The sequence below is a fragment of the Polypterus senegalus genome, chromosome 4 (genome assembly GCF_016835505.1).
Source record: "Polypterus senegalus isolate Bchr_013 chromosome 4, ASM1683550v1, whole genome shotgun sequence".
NCBI lineage: Eukaryota > Metazoa > Chordata > Cladistia > Polypteriformes > Polypteridae > Polypterus > Polypterus senegalus.
In genome coordinates this window covers 248,602,995-248,623,759 of record NC_053157.1, presented here as the reverse complement: position 1 = coordinate 248,623,759, position 20,765 = coordinate 248,602,995, and the positions used below count along the sequence as shown (strand labels likewise).

Here is a 20,765-nt window from a genome sequence, read left to right as displayed (position 1 = left end):
CATACTTCAAGGTTTGGTGACATCTTTAGAAACTCAAACCTGAATATGGAGAAAAAAAATCAAACATATCAGCTGCCATGGATTTAGAGAAAGCATGTTTTCTCTAAAAATACTGAATTTGTCGATATTTAATGATAATACACGCTGTCTCAATTTAGAAAGTGGTGAATTAGGGTGCAAATGGAGATCTCCAAAATTACAGGCTTTCTGGTCTGCATTGACTGAAAGAATTGACTGGCATAAGACAGATCTGAATACAAAAGAGGACAAATACTGCTACAAAAAAATAGATGAATATATAAATTTCTCTATAGTTGTACTTAGAAAAGTACAAGTTTAATAGTTGATCTAAAAATAAGAAATCAGAACTGCCTGGCAATTCCACAAGGAACCTAGTAGCAATGATTGTATAAATGTTTTTAATAATAAACGCAGTAGCGTAGAAGTTAACATTAAGCCTCCAGCTTTAAAGACATTGGATCAGATCAAGTCAGACCTTGCCTTTGTTCACTTTAATAAGTTTAAATTGAGAAGATTTTAGATTTAATTTCTGAAATGAAACTTTTAATCAGTTGTTTAGACCAACTCTACCAACTCATTTTTTGTAAAGCTCACCAGTTGTTGCTACAGAACCACTACTGGACATATTTAAGAAATCTTCCCATAAAGGCTTTGTCTCTTCTGCCTTCAGAGCAGCTGTTGTTAAAACTACTTAAGAAATGGTCCATAAGTCATCCTCACCATTGTGCAGGTTTAATAATCAGCGACAGTAAACGTTTGGTGGAGGTTGTGGCTGATAAAGGAGGATCGACAGGATCTTCAAATCAAGGGCACAGTTAGTGTTTCCAGCCTACACGGTGACTCAATGTGCTTAATAACAACATGGAAAGTAGAGCAGTTAGGGTGTCATTAGTGTAGTCAGAGTGTGTTTGCCTTGAATTGTCACTTAGATGAAGATCAGATCGCATTTTAGTAGGAATCAATTCCAGGTAATTCCAAAGGGGTCACTTACTTTTTCTTGCAACAGCACATATATTATAGCCCGAGACCCCAACAACTGCTGTGTCCCATGAATGTCACTTGTTAAGTAGGACAAATGTGGACCTGCTGGAGCAGCACAAGTGAAAGGCTAACTATCAAGTGCTGTTGACAGATGGCTTTATGTGTGAGCAAAGTGACAAAAGTATCTAGACTGCTGTCCTCTCAAAAGACATTTTTGTGTTCCTCCATTTGGGGATGGACACAAAAGGGGTCACTGGTCACTCAAGGGGTCTGTTGCCTCTGATTAAATTGTCTGTGAATATCTGAAGACAAGGAATCACCGGTTTGTCAGTCACTGGCCATACTGATTGGGTTTGGTGTTTTACTGAGGCACTTGATATCACGTCAGACATTAAACTGCACCTCCACCTCCCTGCTTCATGTTTGTTAAAGTCACCAAAACCTGACTAACTTCACCATCACTTTCAACATTTAAAGTGACAATCACAATTGATACTTGTGAATGCTTTTATCTTTTCACTGACACACACATTTCAAGGATTAATTAACAATTCCTATATGTTGCATGTTAACTGACATCTGCCTGTATAAATAGGTAGATAAAGGTTCAAGTAGAGAGACACTCCATCCTGCATTACAGGCCGTGGCAGCAGGTGGCGACTGTAAGTTCTAAATATGTCACCTTCTTGGAGCCTGAAGGGATTAAAGGGATTTGGAGAAAGTACAGAAGGAGTGAGGGGTGATAGTGAAAGAGAAGTGTCAAAAGGATAAAGGGCAAGATGAACAACCTCAATGGGCTGATTGAGTCAAGCGGGCATGCTGCTTGTGTGTCTGTGCTGTTGTCACATAACGTGATAAATAAATAATTGAGATTTGTTCATCCTGTCTGACTTTTTCTTCTTTGACATGTCACAATCTGATAGCCGTCCTGTAATCACAGATTGCATTCAACCTTGATCAAATCTGTGTCTCGATGTGTGACAGATGTCTAATTCCTTAAACACCTGGGGCTTCATGTATAAACAGTGCGTATGCACAAAAATGTTGTGTACGTCCGTTCCCATGCACACATTATGATGTATAAAAACTAAACTTGGCATTAAGCCACGCACATGCCAGCAACCCCCATGCATATGTAAGTCCTCCAATTGGTTTTGCAAACTGGCGACACCCAGCGTCAAAGCAGTGCTACTGTTCCAGTGTGGTTTCCCTTTATATTTTAGATTCACATCCCTGACAAGGCTTTATCAAACACACTGTAATTAACTGCATGTTGTTTATTAGTTTAAGGCATCTGATTGTAATCAACCTGTAACCATACAATGGTTCACAGAATGGCCAAACTATTCCAAATACTATAGCCGCTTTAGCATTGTCACTGTCAATGCACCACTCAGAGTATTTAACCCACTGCATCTGAGTGTGGAATCACAGTGATAAAGCAGCTGATCAGAATGCTCTACGACAGATTGTGTCAAGAGTGGGGAGAAATATTGGGATAGAGCTTCTAGCACAGACTGTCTCAGTCATGTGCACATTCTATTTGAACTTATCCCATTCGGCAAATGCTTCAGAACCTTTCCTGTACGGACCTCATGGTTCAGAAACAGTTTCATCCCAAGAGCTCTAAATGCACTCAGTCAGTCCATCAAGTGCTCCTGGTAGAACTGTTTGTACTTATAAGTACAATTACCTCACTGTAAACTTGACCTGCAGTTATAATATTGCACAACCTGAGCCACATTATAAAGCGTGTATTTACATATCATGACGACTGGCTTCTAAGTCGAATACGATTTCCAAGTGATATTTTCTTGGAGCTCTTGATATCTTTTTTAAGATGGAATGCAGTAAAACATGTTTATTACATTATACAGATAAGTTTTAAACTTCATTAAAATAATCTATATTGTAGAACTGTTTGTATTTATAAGTACAATGACCTCACTGTAAACTTGCATTACAGTTGTAATATTACACAACCTGAGCCACTTATGCTTTCATATTGTAGATTTGTCACTGTTTTTCATCCTATTACTATTATTGTTGTTGTTGTTGTTATTTTACCATTTTATATGAAAATACGTTTATGGAGAATTTGCATATTGTACCATACAATAACAATAAAAGAATTCAATTCAATTCAATAAAAGAAAGCGCTTATTTACAGATGATGATAACTGGCGTCAAAATCGATTTAGATTTTGAGGTGCTATCTTTGTGGAGCTCTTAATATCATTTTAAGGATGAAATGCATTAAAGTATATATATCATTATACAAATACATAACAATGTATAAATAATGTAATATACATAAATAATGTATAATGTTAATGATTAAATAGGACTTTGTGGTGCAGCAGCAACGATGAGCTGGCACCCCATTCAGGGATTGTTCCTGCCTCGCTCTGTATTTTTGCTGGGGCTGACACGACCCTGAATGGATAGATAGATGGAATAATTACATTTGTACTATGAAGATATTTTAATGTTCATTAAAGGTTTTGAAGAATCTGCATTCTAAGCTTACAGATGGCTTGACATTTATTAAAGAGCTAATTGTTTGGCAATTGGTTTTTTGGTGAAAGAAAAGGAAGGAGAGGAATCAGAGACAGTATTGCTGCAGTAAATTATTTCATCGAAGTTGCGCTTGGCACAGCAGGCTTCTTGCGGGAGACAGGAACAAACTCTGGAGTGGGAGCCAGCTCATCACTACCATTACGCTAACATGCCTCAATGTTTTATGCATGCTTTAATTTCTATCATCATGAAAATAATATCAAGTATACATCTTAGTAGTTAAACTGTTAAGAGAGGTGTAAAATCATGAATGAGATGGATTCTGTGTCTTGTGGGCGTAAGAGAAAGCCCGTTTCAGAAACACATACTGATTCAAACACGTAAGAGTACATAGAATGCAAAGCATTTAACATGCTAATTTAGTTACGATGGGATTTGAGAAACTATTAAATTAAATGATTTTAAGATGACTACGGTGGGCTGGCACCCTGCATGGGGTTTGTTCCTGCCATAAGGGGCTATTTATATGGATTTGAATATTTAAAATTCAGGGAGGAATTACTTGCGTTACTTTTTGCGTTGACCGGGATTTTTGTAGCAGAAGAACATGAAAGTTGGTGTACGCACAGATTTATGCATCTGGATTATTTTGTGCATATGCACATTTCTGTTTTTACCCATATGCTATGTTTTAATTTGAATTCTGCACACAACATTATGCATGAGGAAACTGATTGTCAAACAGGTCATCACAGGATTAGCAATGTAAGCAAATAACAAATTTACATCTGGAATGAAGTAAGTGTTCACCACTAATAAAGTGAAATTTGTGCATTTGATTTAGACAGTTTTCAAATGTGTAAATAGTGCAAAGTTCATAGTTCAACATCAAGTAGTAAGAGGTGCTAATGCATTACGGAGTCAGACAGCATGGGGGAGAAACTGTCACAGTCTGAACGACTCAGATGCTGTGATTCTGTCTGCTAGACGGCAAGAGCTCAAAAAGCCAATATGATAGGTGTGAGGGGTCAGTCAAAATGCTGGATGCCTTGAGGAGGTTCTGTGTGCTGTAGGCGTTTTGTATCGAGGGGAGAAGGGGAGATACACACCGATGAAGTCTGTCCTCAGCTGGCTTAACAATCCTCTGAAGTATCTTGCGATCCGCATGCCTACATTTCCCAAACCACACTGTGATAGAGCTGAGCTGAACATTAACACGTTTATGAGTTTTCTTATTAAAGTGGGTTATGTTTGGTCAGCAAGGGGATGGCGCTATATAATAAGAACTGATTGACATGATTGTAAACAGGATCATAATTAGTAATTATTGAAGTACAGGGTCATGAGGAGCCCACCATGGCAGCCAAATATGCAAGACAGCAACCAACTCTGAAAAGGAAGCTTATCCTTGGCAGGTCTCACTCACACACACACACACACACAAAGTCTCTGGCCAATGTACAGTTTATTATAAACACAAGGATTATGTAGGTATGACCCTGATAAAATATTGACATACTGTAAATGGCTCAGATGGCGTCAGGTGTGTGTGTGTGTGTGTTCACCATGTGATGGACTGGCACCCTGTCCAGGGGTTGTTCCTGCCTACACACCAATGGTTACTGAGGCTCCAATTTCCCCAGAGTCCTGCTCAATACAAATATGTTTGAAAATAGATGGATGGATAGATGGATGGATAGATGGATGGATGGATGGATGGATGGATGGATGGATGGATTATTCTGTTTCTTAAATTGAGTGGGCTTCAGTTGTGTTGATGGAAGTCTAATAGCAATGAATTTCAACTACAGAGAAAATTAAAGAAAATTAAGTGGGGGCTTTACTGAATAATAAAATGAATTACTGGCATTGACAAAAGTACAACTGATTATGAATTATTTGATACACTGACATTTGCTTCTTCTCCTCTTAACATTCCTACAACTTTGATAAGTTAGAGAAGAGAACTTATTGTGGGATGGACAACTGGATTAATAAAGAGCACCGACATGAATGGAATGAATCCTCAGTTTAACAGCTCACTGTCTTGGTCTGCTGAGGGCTGCCTGGCCATCACATTACAAATCTGACTCTACTGACTGATGTGTTGTGTTTTATTTTCATTTTATTCCATTTGTAATTGTGCACTGAGCTCTGAGTGTGTCTAATGTGGACAGCAGTGTGTAATAAATAAATAAGAAATACTGACTCAAATTAATCTTTAGCAGATCCCCTGTGACAGGTCATCTCTTCTCTCACTTTGTGGTCTTCACACTCTGAGCTCCTGTCTCACATTAACTGTTCACCCTCAGTGTCTCCTCAGATGTTCTGTCTGTGAGCTCTCAGCTTTCTCTTTAAATCTCCTCTTCTTCCACCTCACTCACCACAAACTTTCACTTTCATTTCTTCACAAGTCACTTCCTTTTTTGTCTGACTGATTCTCTCTGCCTGCCTCTCCTCAGACTGATGATGGCTGAAGCCCACCTGTTTGTATCACAGGACGAGTTCACCTGCTTGATTTGTCAGGAAACCCTGACTGACCCCATCACCATCCCCTGTGGTCACAATTTCTGTCTGAAGTGCCTCACCGACTACTGGGATCACAGCCATGTGTGCAGCTGTCCTCATTGCAGAGAGAACTTCACTGCGAGGCCTGCTCTGCGAATAAACACTCTGCTGAATAAAGTCATCAAGAAATTTAAGAGACCAAGACTCACTCCTCATTTGTCTCAGAATCATACCAGTCTTGGAGATATGGAGTGTGACTTCTGTACTGGAAAGAAGTTCAGAGCGGTGAAGTCCTGTCTAACCTGCATGGCCTCTTTCTGTCAGGCTCACCTGCAGCTTCACTATGAAATAGCAGCCTGGGAGGGACACAAGCTGGTTGATCCTGATAGAAATCTGAAGAAGAAACTCTGTGTGAAACATCAGAAAAGTCTGGAGGTGTTTTGTAAAACTGATGAGACGTGTATCTGCATGATGTGTGCGGTGACTGAACATTATGGTCATGAAAAGGTCAACCTGGAGACGGAAAGAGAAGGAAAACAGGTGAGTGGAGTTTAGTGTTTAATGGAAGCAAAATAAAAAAGGGAGTTAATTGATACACAAATGTAGCTTGTCAGAGAAATCTATTCCTTTATTCTGGGGATTCAGAATTTGCCTGTATCGGAGAGCAGGGAGCTGGAGCCTTTCTTGGTGAGACTGGGTGGAAGACATGAAAGAGTCCAGGATGAGATACACAGTGTGATCCATGGACAGTCGAGTGAGCTGAGTGCTCTCAATAAACTGAGCGGAGGTTCATTGTGTTCTGATCACTTGTGTCTGGAGTACCTCAGGCCTCTCTAAGAGACACGTTACATTCACATGTCAGTTAATATTGATGTCTGGGATTAGATCTAAAATTCTTATAATATGCATAGATTTTTAAGTGGCTTTGTAATAAACATATTCTCACTTAATTAAATTATTATGTAATTCTGCACCTAATTATTGATCAGGCTCCTTAAGTGATAATCACATTGTATGATTGTGAGATAGACTCTGACCTTTAACAGCCTGGAAAGAACCCCACCAAGTCTAGCAGTTGTGTAAAATATTTACTAAGTGTATTTATTTCCAAATATATGTGAAGATTATAATCCACCATCTACACTACATGATCATCATATAGTGAGGTCAGACAAAACACAAGTAAATTCAGTTGTGAAATGGGAATACAGCCTAGAAGGTCTGAAAATTAGCAGGAAAACAGCAGAACATAAGAAATTTGACAAACGAGATGAGACCATTCAGTCCATCAAGCCCATTTGTTTAGCTAATAGCTAAGGTGCCCTGATATCTCACTCAGATTCTTCTTAAAGGTTTTCAAGGTTTCTGCCTCAACTCCATGTCTCGGTAGTTTGTTCCAGAGTTCCACAACTGTTTGTCTAAAGAAGAGCTTCCTATCTTCAGTTGCACTTCCCTTTAATTTCCACTGATGACTTGGAGAATGTAATTCACCGTTAAGTAAAAGAATGTTGCAGGATCTACTTTATCAATGTGTTTGAGGATCCTGGATTAGGTCCTCTACTTGAGACTGAATGAGTTTAATTCTCTGTGTCTGTCGCAGTAGGACATGTCCTTAACTCCTGACATGCACCTTGTTGCTTTCCCCTGTTTTTCTTTATTTTTTACTTGAATATGATTTGGGTTTGGACTCTGTGGTTATACATGGATTAAGTTACTGTACGGTAGTTCTTCCATAAGATCCATTGTGACTCTTTCAGTTTAGACAGTGGAACTTGACGGGGATGTCTATTATCACTATCCATTAATTTTTTTAGTTGCTATTGAACCCTTAACTGTTCATTTCCAGAAGTAGTTAGAGATATAAGGAATCATATGGAAAGGTGTTGAAAAATAATGTCTTTATGCTGACATGGTGCACGCTACCTCAGATCCAAACCTGACATTGTTGATCCACATTACAGCTCTTTTAAAATTCCATAATGCTCCCAGTTTTGCAGACCTTTCCCACCTTGTATGCCCTGCTTTTATACCTTTTATACCATCCAGGAATTAAATGATCAACTCCAATGTCCATCCACCCATTATGCAACCCGCTGTATCCTAACTACAGGGTCACCGGAGCCAATCCCAGCCAACACAGGGCGCACGGCAGGAAACAAACCCCATGCAGGGCGCACACATACGAGGTGTGGTAGAAAAGTAATTAGACTGATTTTTTATTTACCAAAGTTTTTATTTTTTTCAAACATCAATGTTATCCCCTTCAAAGTAGTTCCCTTGGGCAGCTACACACCGATGGAGACGTTGTACCCACTGTTGGTAGCAGCGCTGGAAGTCTTTAACCGGTATGGTCTTCAGCAAGTCCGTTACACTCTTTTGGATGTTTTCTAAAGTCCCAAAATGACGTCCTTTAAGGACATTTTTCAGTTTAGGAAAAAGGAAAAAGTCCCACGGACTGAGGTCAGGTGAATAAGGGGGCTGGGGAACCACAGGAATGCGTTTTTTCGATTGTCCTTCTGCTCAGTTGTCAGGTTTTTCTGAACCATTTTGGCACAGACCTTTCGCATGTGCAAATGTTCAGTCAAAATTTGATGAACGGTAAATCTGTTCAAATTTAATTGTTCACTCAACATTCTTAATGTTAAACGACAGTCTGATCTCACAAGAGTGTTCACACGTTCGATGTTTTCATTGGTTTTCGAAGTTGAAGTCCTCCCTGAAAAACTTGAGCTCGGGATAAAGAATGTTCCCCATAGGCCTGTTTTAACTTTTCAAATGTCACACTTGCCGATTAATGGCACAACGTTGCTCCAAATTCCGCTGTTCCATTTTGTGTGACGCACAACCAAAAACACAACTTCGCTAATAGCAGTCACAAAAATCACGTAGTTAACAGAAGGAGTTGAAACTCGCACTGAGCTATGGGAGGGTACTGATACACGTGCTCTATCAAGGACAACAGCGCAGCGTTGCCAGGTTGCTTGCAGTGTTGCCAGTCTCATTACTTTTCTGCCACACACAAGCACACACTAGGGTCAATTTAGAAGCACTAATGCACCTCACCTGCATGTCTTTGGACTGTGGGAGGAAATCCACGTAGACACGGGGAGAACATGCAAACTCTACACAGGGATGACCCAGGAAGCGAACCCAGGTCTCCTAACTGTGAGGCAGCAGCGCTACCCACTGCGCCACCATGCTGCCCATCTCCAATGTGCGCATCATTTTTTATAAGGTTTCTCAGTTAATATTTGGATAATTAAACTCCACCATTACTATCAAATCCCCTGTAAATTATTAAAAACTTGGGGGTGTTTTTTTCAATTTGCAGTATTTTTTTGTATTGTATTCATCATGGCAGGCCCACAGCACTGGAGACAATTTGACAGTTAAAATACCATTACAGACTTTATAAATTACAAAACATATGCTGTGGCAGTAGGGGGTGCTAGTGCTCCCTTGAACCCTCAGGTACAACTCCAGACACCGGATAAAAATCCCAGACTTTTTATTTTCCTTTTTCACATTGCACCAAGCACCCTCCACACTACTCATAAATTAGTACAACAAACACAATAATCTCTTCTAACAATAAACTCTCCTCCTCGCCCAGACACTTGCTCCTCTACCTCCCAGCTCAGCTCGTTGTCTGGACTGAGGCACCGCCCTTTTATAGCCCCTGACCCGGAGGTGTTCTTGTCCCAACAGTCCACAGTTCCTTATTCCTTCCGGGTCATTGCAATCAGTCCTTTACTTCAACCCGTCATTCCTTCCTATCACATGACCGCGACGCACTCCCGGGTCATAGGGCACAAAATAGCCCATAAGCCCCCCCACAGCGACTCCTGGTGGCCCCCAAGGTATCCAGCAGGGCTGTGTAAAAACACTACATAGTCCATAAGGCCCTGCTGGAACTCGGGGCACGATCCTGCTGTCGGGAGAGCTCCTCCTGGCGGCCTGGGGGTGAGGGCCGGAGCACGAAGCCGGCAGTCCTCCACAACGCACATAAAAAAAAAAGATTACTTTAAACACACATAAAACAAAGCAACTTCAACTGAGCAACACAAAAGGATCAAGCAGGATTCCCCCATTGACAAAAGAGGAAAAGAAACAAAAACTATAATCATCAGCAACCCTGGAGGAAATAAACCTCTGGGGAGTCAACGGCAGAGCAGAAAAAGACACCTTCATATGTCTGAAATTTAGTGTACTGGCCACCAACCTCCTGCTGGTCCTTCTGCCGTACACGTCTGTGCTGGGCAGGCTAATCAGTCCTTTAACTCTTCAGTTTCAAGGCTCCCAATACCTCAGTTGTCTTAGTCATGGGCTACTAAAAAGCTTGACAGTAGAGAAGTGGAACAGCAGACTACCGAAATGAGGAGAGAAAGAGAACAGAGAAGGTTTAGTAAGAGTTCATAATTATTATACTACTTAAATTGTCATCCAAAAGCTTAACAAACAGAGGTGTAATAAGCACAACTAACAGTCAGCCCTAATCAGATAAGTATGTCAGACTAAAGTGGTGAGTTTTCAGCCAGAGAGTGAAGGGGTCTCTCATATATGACCTATGAGTTCACAACTATGGGGCCCTGCAGCTAGAAGCTCAGCCTCCCTCTGTTGCTTTATGAATCCTTGGACTGTTTAGTAAACTGACATCTTGAGATCTTAATGTGCACTCTGGTGTGTTTGTTCACATAACTGCAGATATGTGCAATAAGTGGGGCCTCAGCCATTTAAAGCTGTATATGCCTGTTGACACCTCATCTGTATTTGGGGGTCTGTAACACATTCCTAATGTCAGGCCTGTACCCTCGTTGCTCTCCGGTCAAATCCCTGTACCCCCCACTATAAGTTCAGATTTGAAGCAGTCGGTTATTAAAGAAATGCCACACCACCAACACACATTGCCAGTTATTTTTTTTTATTGGTTTTATTAAAAACATGTAGCATTCCATACAATCAAGTCAAGCTTAACAAAACTACCAAAAAGAAAGAGAGGAAGGCCAACAGCCAGACTAAAAACAAGAGTAGAAAAATGGGAAGAGAATCCTTTTCCCCAATATAAAAAGCTTATTCTAAACTGCTATTGATTAGATTGGCCATGTTTTTGAACAGATCTTCTAAGTGAGAATTTGTTTTTTTCCAATTTCAAATAGTATATACTGTAATATCAGTTACCACTGAGGTGGGCTGGGACTCTTCCTGAATAGGTCTACATGTTAGTAGTGAAGTAAAGGCGATTACAATTTGTTTCTCCTTCTCCACTTTAAGCCCCTCTGTGAGCCCACCAAGCACAGCTATTAGTGGATCAGGAGGAACTGTGACCCCAAGGCTGTCTGAGAAGCAGTTAAAGATTCTGGTCCAGAATGAAGTTAATTTGGTGCAGGCCCAAAACATGTGACCCAGTGAGGCTGGAACTTGATTTCAGCGTTTGCAGGTTGGATCTGACCCTGGGAACATTTTGGACAATTTTAAACAAGACAGATGTGCTCAATATATCATTTTAAGTTGAATAATTGTATGTTTTGTGCATATGGGAGCTCGAGTGAATTCTGTGCATGGCTGCCTTCCACTCCATTTCTGAAATGTTCAGTAAGAGATTTTTTTTTCCACTGTACCCTTGAATCTTTGAAAGGAAGTGACTTTAAAATATTTTTATATATTAATGAAATTCTTTCTGAGTCTTCAAGACTGATCAATATTTCTTCTGTAATAAAAAGGTGGGAGGTGAGGAAAATTGGGCAGATTTGATTTAACAATTTGGAAATAGTGCACAAATTATGTTGAAGGGAAGCTAAACTCTAAGTGAAATTGTTTGTAGAATTCAAAGACATTATCTATATACAGATCTCTAAATGATTGAATCCCGTACATTTTCCAAAAATTAAAAAGTTTAGTTTGAGTTTGAGAAGGTGGAAAGAGGTGGCTATTGTGTCATGGTGCCACAGATAATAGCTTCTCCATCAATCAATCAATCAATCAATCAACATTTATTTATATAGCACGTATTCATACAAAAAAATGTAGCTCAAAGTGCTTTACAAAATGAATAGAGAAATAGAAGACACAATAAAAAATAAACATAAGTCAACATTAATTAACATAGAATAAGAGTAAGGTCCGATGGCCAGGGTGGACAGAAAAAACAAAAAAACTCCAAAGGCTGGAGAAAAAAAAAATAAAATCTGTAGGGGTTTCAGGCCAAGAGACCGCCCAGTCCCCTCTGGGCAATCTACCGAACATAAATGAAACAGTCCTCTTTGTATTTAGGGTTTTCATGGAAGGACCTGATGATGATGGTCACGTAGACTTCTGGCTTTCAGTCCATCAACGTTGGTGCATCATGATGCTTTGAGTAGGTGGTGGTGTCGCAGGTCGCCACCACAAAGAAACCGGAAAAAGAAACAGAAGAGAGAGTTGGGGTCAGTACGGATTTTAGAGCCACCATGAATAGTTATTATGAAGAATTGAACATACAGAGTATCAGGATTAAGTTAAATTACGATTAAAATGAAGTTATAAAAAGGCCATGTTAAAGTAATGTGTTTTCAGCAGTGTTTTAAAGTGCTCTACTGTATCAGCCTGGCGAATTCCTATTGGCAGGCTATTCCAGATTTGAGGTGCATAGCAGCAGAAGGCCGCCAGCCTCACCACTTCTTTTAAGTTTAGCTTTTAGAATTATAAGGAGACACTCATTTGAGGATCTAAGGTTACGATTTGGAATATAAGGTGTCAGGCATTCCGATATATAAGATGGGGCGAGAATATTTAAGGCTTTATAAACCATAAGCAGAATTTTAAAGTCAATTCTGAATGACACAGGTAACCAGTGTAGTGACATTAAAACTGGAGAAATGTGTTCAGATTTTCTGTTCCCAGTTAGGATTCTAGCAGCTGCATTCTGCACTCATTGTAAACGATTTATGTCTTTTTTGGGTAGTCCTGAGAGGAGTGCATTACAGTAATCTAGTCGACTGAAAACAAAAGCGTGAATTAATTTCTCTGCATCTTTCAATGATATAAGAGGTCTAACTTTAGCTATGTTTCTTAAGTGAAAAAATGCTGTCCTAGTGGTGTCAAGAAGTGCTTCCTACCTTGGTTCCATATTCTGAGTTAAAGTTGGACAATTGGGTTGTTAGTATATTGACAATAGCTTGTATTTATTGGGGCACAAAGCAAGGAATATAAAGAAGCACTGCAGGATTTTATTTCTATTGCAATCCAAGCTTGTGTGTATTCATCTGTTTGTGTCCATGTCCAGGTTTTAGTAACTTGTATATGTGCCGCTCAGTAATAAAATTTAAAGTTAGGTAGAGCAATGCCATCTTCTGCCTTAGTTCATTGCAGGGTCGCCCTTTGGATAGATTGATGTTTAGAATTCCAAATAAATGAGGTTATGATTGAGTCTAATTTCTTAAAAATTATTTGTTAATAGCGGGATGCTTTGAAATAGAAACAGAAGCTTAGGGAGGATATTCATCTTGACAGTGTTAATTCTCCCAGCTAAAGTGAGATGGAGGGCAGACCATCTATGCACATCTTCTTAAAGTTTTTCAATGCAGAAAGCAAAATTTGGTTAAAAAAGGGCTTTAAATTAACTTGTAATGCTTACCCCTAGGTATATGAACTGATCTACAATGATTAAAGAGAAGGTGTCCAATCTAATGTTGTGTTCTAGAGAGTTCAAATATTTTTTGAAATTCTGCTAGTACTGTTAGGACTGCAGGCCCAGAAAACTGAAGGTCTGATATATACAGTAGAGTATCATATATTTTGCATATTGTGATATTTTCTGTTCAAGTCCTTCTCTCATGCATTTCAAAAGTGAACAGCCAATGGCTCATTGGCAATTGCAAATAGCGGTGGTGACAGAGGGCATCCTTGTCTAGTACCGCTTTCTAGTTTTAAGTATTCGGAAATAATGTTTTTAATACAAACTGAAGCTTCTGGTCTGATGTACAGTAGTTTGATCTATGCTGAAATATTAAACTGTATTGAATGATTTTTCTGCATCCAACGATAATAATATCTCCAGGGTGTTGGACTTTATGAGTGAATTTATCACGTTAAACAGGCGTTGAAGAGTGGAAGTTAAATGTCTACCTTTAATAAATCTGTTTTAGTCTTGTGATATTACTAAAAGGAACCACTTTCTCAATCCTTCTGGCTAGAACTTTGGAAAGTATCTTAACATCGTTATTCAGTAGTGAGACTGGTCTGCATAATATACATTGTAATGAGTCTTTATTTTTCTTAGGAAAGACAGCAATTAATGCCTGTTGAAAAGACTGAAGTAGATTTTACTGTCTCTGGCTTTTATAAATGTTGCTGATAAAAGGGGAGCTAACTTAATTGATATTTTTTTTATAAAATTCAACAGGGTTGCCATCAGGGCCTTCTACTTTCTCACTGTGAAGTGAGTTCATTGTGTCTAGTAATTCTGATAGTGCCAGAGGTGTATCTAATTCCTCTGCCCTGAGAGTATCTAGTTTGCATCAACAAACTCCTTAGATTGTGTCTTGTCTTCTTTAAACTCAGTAGAATATAAGGACGTATAGTAGTCTCTAAATGTGTGCATTATATTTTAATGGTCAATGATTTTATCTCTATCTGTGTAATTACTGATATTGCATTGCAAACTTCCTGCTTGTGGATTTGTTGAGCTAAAATCTTCTTATCCTTCTCTACGTGTTGATAGTAATGATGTCGCAATGTAATAATGAGTTGTTCCATCTCATTTGTAGTCAAGAGGTTGAATTTGGATTGCAAAGCCAATTTTTTTCTTAGAAAGTGCCTCATTTGGACACTTGCCGTGTTCTTGATCTATTCTGGCAATTTCACTGATTAACTCTGATACCTTCTTGGATTCCAATTTATTTTAGTGTTAGAGATATGAGATAATCAGTCCTCTTAAAAATGCCTTAAAAATGTAAATAATGTATATTGATAATAATTAAACATGTAGGGCACGGTGGCGCAACCGTAGTGATGAGCTGGCACCCCATTTAGGGATTGTTCCTGCTTCAATTTGATGCTTGTTGGGACTGGTGCATCCCTGGATGGATAGATGGATGGAATAATTAAACACGCATCACAAACATTTTTCAATGTTCCTTAAAAGTTTTGGAAAATCAGTTTTCTAAGCATACAGATGATTTGATATTTATCACAGAGCTTATATTGTGGCGATTGGTTACATGCAGAAAAAAAAACTTAAGGACAGGAATTGGGGGTTGGTACATTTGACAGAGACAGTGCTGCTGCTATAATTTATTTCATCAAGGGTCACACACATCCCAGCAAGCATATTGAGGGAGGCAGAAACAGTCCCTGGACGGGGTGCCAGCTCACTGCTACCACTGCGCCACTGTGCCCCCATGTTTAACACATGCTTTAATGAATTTCATAATGAAAATGATATGTTAGTATTCTAAAATGTTCAGAGAGCTGTAATATCATGAATGTAATATATTGTGTGTGGAGATCAGTGCCTGCATGCTCCTGTTGGCATAAGAGAAAGTCCCTTTAAGGCCAGAGTTATACTTCACGCGACGAGATGCATGGTGCAGAGGATGCTCCTGCTGCACAAGCATTGTAGTGGTTATACTTGCACGCGTACTTTATTTAAATCTGAAGGAATTCACCAGGTGGCAGTGCGAGATATTATCATGGTGAGAACATGTTTGGCTTCTCTGTGTAGTGAATTGCCTAGAACACTTATTAAATTCCGATTATACCTTACCGCAATATCTCTGAAAAGGATGTTTAATGATTAAATCCATAAATCCAGGGATGTGTCCATTCCAGCAAGCATTGGGCACGACTGAGAAACAATCCCTGGACGAGGTCTCAGCTCATCGCAAGGTGAATACAAGCACACACATACACTAGCGTCATTTTAGCTGCACCAAATCCCCAAATCTGCATATCTTTGGAAGGAAACCAAAGCACAGTGTGGAATACAAGCAGGAAATACCAGCAACATAACTCCCTGCGAGACAGCAGTGCTATCGCTCCACCACCGTGACACCCCCATGTTTGTAATTATTCCCCCCATGTGTGTAATTATTAATAGTATTCATTATTTAAACTAAATTATATGTAAAATGTAACATACACACTTTAATGCATTCCATCATGAAAGTGATATCAAGTATAAATCTAAAGATTCTAAATGTGCAGAGAGTTGGAATATCATACATTTAATTTGTTCTGTGTGGTGATCTTTTGCTGCTTGCCGCAGCTGTCAGGTCCAAGGAGCTTGTAGCGATTAAAAACTGGGATGACGTTTATGACCGTCTGCTTTAAGCAGAACTAAACTACGTGGTTAAAGTGAACAAATCGAGATTAAAGCCAAAATTTCCACTTTAATCGCAAAATACACATTTTCACCGTGTCCTTAATTTTTTTCTCAGTGGCTCAAATACAGCACTATACATTGTATTGCTGTTGTGAAGTTGCAAAAAAAAAAAAAGACGGCACAAAGGTGTTATGTGAGACTTTTAAAATGCATCGTGTCATTACGATCGGGAATATGTGACGCTTGAATATAAAAGCACCACAAATGTATCTGTGTCAGCATTTTGCTTCACCACATCGAACCATTCATCGAACAGCGAAGCACGCACATCGATCCCTGTAGGATCTCCATAGAGGCTTTCTGTCACATGTAGATAGTAAACAGAGACTCTGACGTCACGTTCCGACTTTTAGCACACTGCTCCCCACGACTTTTTGCTGGTACTGCAACTCGTGCACGTGGTGTGTAAATTTCTGAGGACCTGCTCAGAGGACGCGTGAAATGTACGCTGGGAATGCGTGGCAGCCATGATGCAGGCGCGTACGCGTTCTGAGCGTGAAGTATAAATCGGCCCTAAGAAGCACGTATTGATTCATACATGTGTAGCACATAGAAGAACACATAGAATATGAAGCATTTAAAGTGCTACTTAGTAATGATGTGATTTGAGAAACTCTAGTAAATTAAACATCGATTTTAAGATGAGGTTTACGACATTCTACTTTATTGACAAAATAAACTATGGGATTAAAGTGGAAATTTTCAGATTAAACTTGACATTTTGAACTTTTTTCCTACATTATGTCCATACTTTTTTTTTTTTATTTTTCTGTACCTTAATACTCTCCATATGATACTCAGACGGTGGGCAATGACTCACCTTTTCATGGCGACTTTGATATCTGATCATTGTTTTTATTTCGGCCACTGTACCACTTTCTCAACTTGGAACTTTTGAGTGTCTGTACCACTCGATCAACTTCCTGTTGTTGTTTATACTACTGCTTAAGATAACAAATAGTATGTTTTTCTTTGCTTCCACTTTGTATTTGCTGAAATTCTTCTGTTTTCCCCATGTTTTTACCATTGCCTCTTCATACAACGTTGAATTTAAAGGGGTTATTTAAATTAATTTGAATATTCCAAGGGCCGTAACTCTGGGAGAAGTCGTGGATGGGCAACAAGCCCGTGCACATGCGTTATTTTTTATGTGGACCGGGATTTATGGAGCTGAAGTGCGTGGAAGTTGGCTTATGCAGGGTTTTGTGCATCTGAATTTTTTTGTGTGTACGCACATTTCCACTTTTCTCTGTTCACCATGTTTTACTGTGAATTCTGTGCATGGCGTTATGCATGAAGCCCTAGGTCTGGATTTAAAACACAATTAAAGTCTCCAGCCATTTTAATTTTATGAGTGTTCAAAACACATTGTCACAGTCACATCATATTTATGTGCTCCTCCACACAACTGCCATTAATGTGTTTTCTTTATGATTACCTTGTGAAGTTGTTAGCTCTCCTGTTTCCAATGTATTGACAATTTTATTTTGATTTATCCCCCGCAGACTAGATATTTCTAAGTTACCTTTTACACTTTTATTGTTATTGTGGCTTGTTCCACTTCATGAACGTCTAAGACTGGCCTTTCATAAACACATCTACAGTTGTGGCCAAAAGTTTTGAGAATGACCGATGTATTGGTTTTCACAAAGTTTGCTGCTTCAGTGTTTTTAGATCTTTCTGTCAGATGTTTCTATGGTATTCTGAAGTATAATCACAAGCATTTCAAAATTTTCAAAGGCTTTTATTGACAATGACATGAAGTTTATGGAAGAAGCCAATATTGGCAGTGTTGGCCTGTCTTTTTTTTTCCAAGACCTCTGCAATTCACCCTGCCATACTGTCAATCAACTTCTGGGCCAAATCCTGACTGATGGCAGCCCATTTTTACATAATCAATGCTTGGAGTTTGTCTGAATTGGTGGGTTTTTGTTTGTCCACCTGCCTCTTGAAGATTGACCACAAGTTCTCAATGGGATTAAGATCTGGGGAGTTTCCTGGCCATGGACCCTAAATTTCAATGTTTTGTTCTCAGAGCCACTTAGTTCTCACTTTTGCCTTATGGCCTGGTGCTCCATTGTTGTTAGTCACCAAACTTTTATTGGAATGGTTGGGAGGAGTTGCTCTCTGAGGATATTTTGGTCCCATTCTTTATTCATGGCTGTGTTCCTGGGCAAAATTGAGAGTGAGCTCACTGCATTGGCTGAAAAGCAAACCCACATGACATGAATGGTCTCAGGATCCTTAACTGTTGGCCAGACACAGGACTGATTATAGCGCCTCTCACCTTTTCTTTTTTCTGGATGCCCCCAGCAGTCAGAAGGGGGATTCATCAGAGAAAATGACTTTACTCCAGCAGTCCGATCCCTGTACCTGCACCATTTGCAGAACATCAATCTGTCCCTGATGTTTTTCTTGGCTTCTTTGCTGCCCTTTTTGATACCATCCACCATGCGGTCATCCTCCAAAAGTCTTCACCTCACTGTGCCTGCAGATACAGTCCCATCTGTCTGCTGCTGCACTGGTGGTGCCTATGAACATTTAAAGAATAAAATTTTAAATGTTGTCAAATTTCCTGATTTTTTTAAAGTATTTTCACAGGTTATGTATTCAATTTATTGTCAGATTTATGTGAGCTCATTAAAATTCTCTTTGGATTTAACTTTTTACTGAACTCCTCAGTATCCTTATCTCAATTGATTCCATAAAATGACCAAACATTTGAGAAAGTTCTCACAAGTCTCAACTCCACAATGGCCTTGTTGGTCCTACAATTGGAGTTCTTAGCCATCCGAGGTCTCCTGGGTTTGCAGGTTTCTTCAGTTTTTATGTGTGAAGCTCTGATATCCTGGTTGTCGATGTGATGTCCTCTAAATCTCAGGGACTGACTCGTACACCAGTGAGCCTTCAGACTGTCTCCTTTATTTGTAGCTCTCTTCAAGCCAAAACTCCATCTTGAATTAAAGTGTTAAATTAAACCTTTATTTGAATGTTTGTGTGATATTCATATTTGTTTCATTAAATCTCTGAGTGTCACCTACTGTGTCAATATGAGGACAAGTGTGACAGAAACAGTAAGCTGTGTCATGGAATGGGAAACAAATGTGTTGTACAAATTTAATCACTCAAAATGACACCATGAGCTCAGAAAGTGGAAGAGAATTCTGATAAGACCCCCATGTGTCCTCTTGTGTGTCCAAACAGAAACAGCTGGGGGTGACATGGAGTGAAATTAGGAGGAGACTTGAAGAGAAAGAGAAGAAACTTAAGGAGATGAGGAGGACAGTGGAGAAGATGAAGGTGAGTGGAATTAAAATGACACTTCATATCAAAGAGAGGAAAAAAACTAAAAGGGTTGTGAGAGTTTCTGGTAATGACGTGTGAGGACAATGACATGGAGAAGGAGTGAAGATGTTTTATTGTGTCCTTCACAGCATTTTGCTGCAGACAGTATTTCATATTTTATTTTTTACAAAATTAGATCCTTATGTCCTCAATAAATCTCATTCCACCTCTCAAAGGTCATTTCACCCCCCCTAACATTAACTCTTAATGAAGGTTGCCACTGATGTTCTGAACTGGATTAGGCCGCACCACTTTCCTTAATGGTCTTTTCTTGTTCATTTTGATATGTCACAGCCTTATTGGACTCCATAGGTGTTAACATAACATGGTGTTAGGCTGCTTGGCTGAGTGCAAATGACAGGCACCTCCACCTGTTTTATTTAACCATTCATATTTCATGACAAAAAACAGTAAGGAGCTGAAACGGCCACTTCTGTTGCCTTCCAGATCACCATTAGTTGTCCATGTGGAGTTTCCCACTTCTTCCAGTTTCTCCGTGGGTTTCCTCCAGCTATTCCAGTCCCCCCTACCATATCCTCACATGTCAGGTTGGTTCATTGACAGCGACTGTAAATTGACCCATTATGATTTCCATTGTCAGTTTCTTTAGGACCCCATCACATTTTTCACTGGTACACTGTCCAGAGTTGATCCTTGTTTTTTGCCCTATTCTTTATGATTCATTTATGAGAATGTTCTCTTCTGATAAATGATGAACTCTTCACACACATTTCTGTGCCCGGACTGACTGAACGTTTACAAACTGATTTATTTAGCACGAACTTACATTAATTAGCTTAGTGCCATCTTTTGTATTAAAGTACTAAATGCAGCAGGACCAGTAAACTGTGTGTGTCCTTCTGTTCAGAGACAGTGGGCGGGGCACAAAGTGTCACTCATCGTGGCGCCGTCCAATAAAGACACTGATGTGACAGTTAAGGATGAACAAGTGACTGACAGAGAGCCCTCCTGCCAGACTGACCTCCATCAGAGTTTATACTTTTATGCTTTACTGATTACCTTATAGATT

General features: G+C 39.4%; 2 protein-coding genes across 6 annotated transcripts in view; one reads left to right on the top strand and one right to left on the bottom strand.

Annotated features, from left to right (window-relative positions):
- Nucleotides 1-20,765, bottom strand: part of LOC120528429 (tripartite motif-containing protein 16-like) — a 108,321-nt gene that overhangs the window by 40,643 nt on the left and 46,913 nt on the right. The window lies entirely within an intron of this gene.
- Nucleotides 5,957-20,765, top strand: part of LOC120528430 (E3 ubiquitin/ISG15 ligase TRIM25-like) — a 72,672-nt gene continuing 57,863 nt past the window's right edge. For all 5 annotated transcript variants that reach the window (XR_005633526.1, XR_005633525.1, XR_005633524.1 and 2 more), the window contains exons 1-2: nucleotides 5,957-6,570; nucleotides 19,595-19,690. Coding sequence is in view for 1 of the 5 variants with exons in the window: in XM_039752584.1 (XP_039608518.1) it covers nucleotides 5,989-6,570; nucleotides 19,595-19,690 (678 nt within the window). In the remaining 4 variants the exon portion in view is untranslated. The remainder of the gene's footprint in view (nucleotides 6,571-19,594; nucleotides 19,691-20,765) is intronic.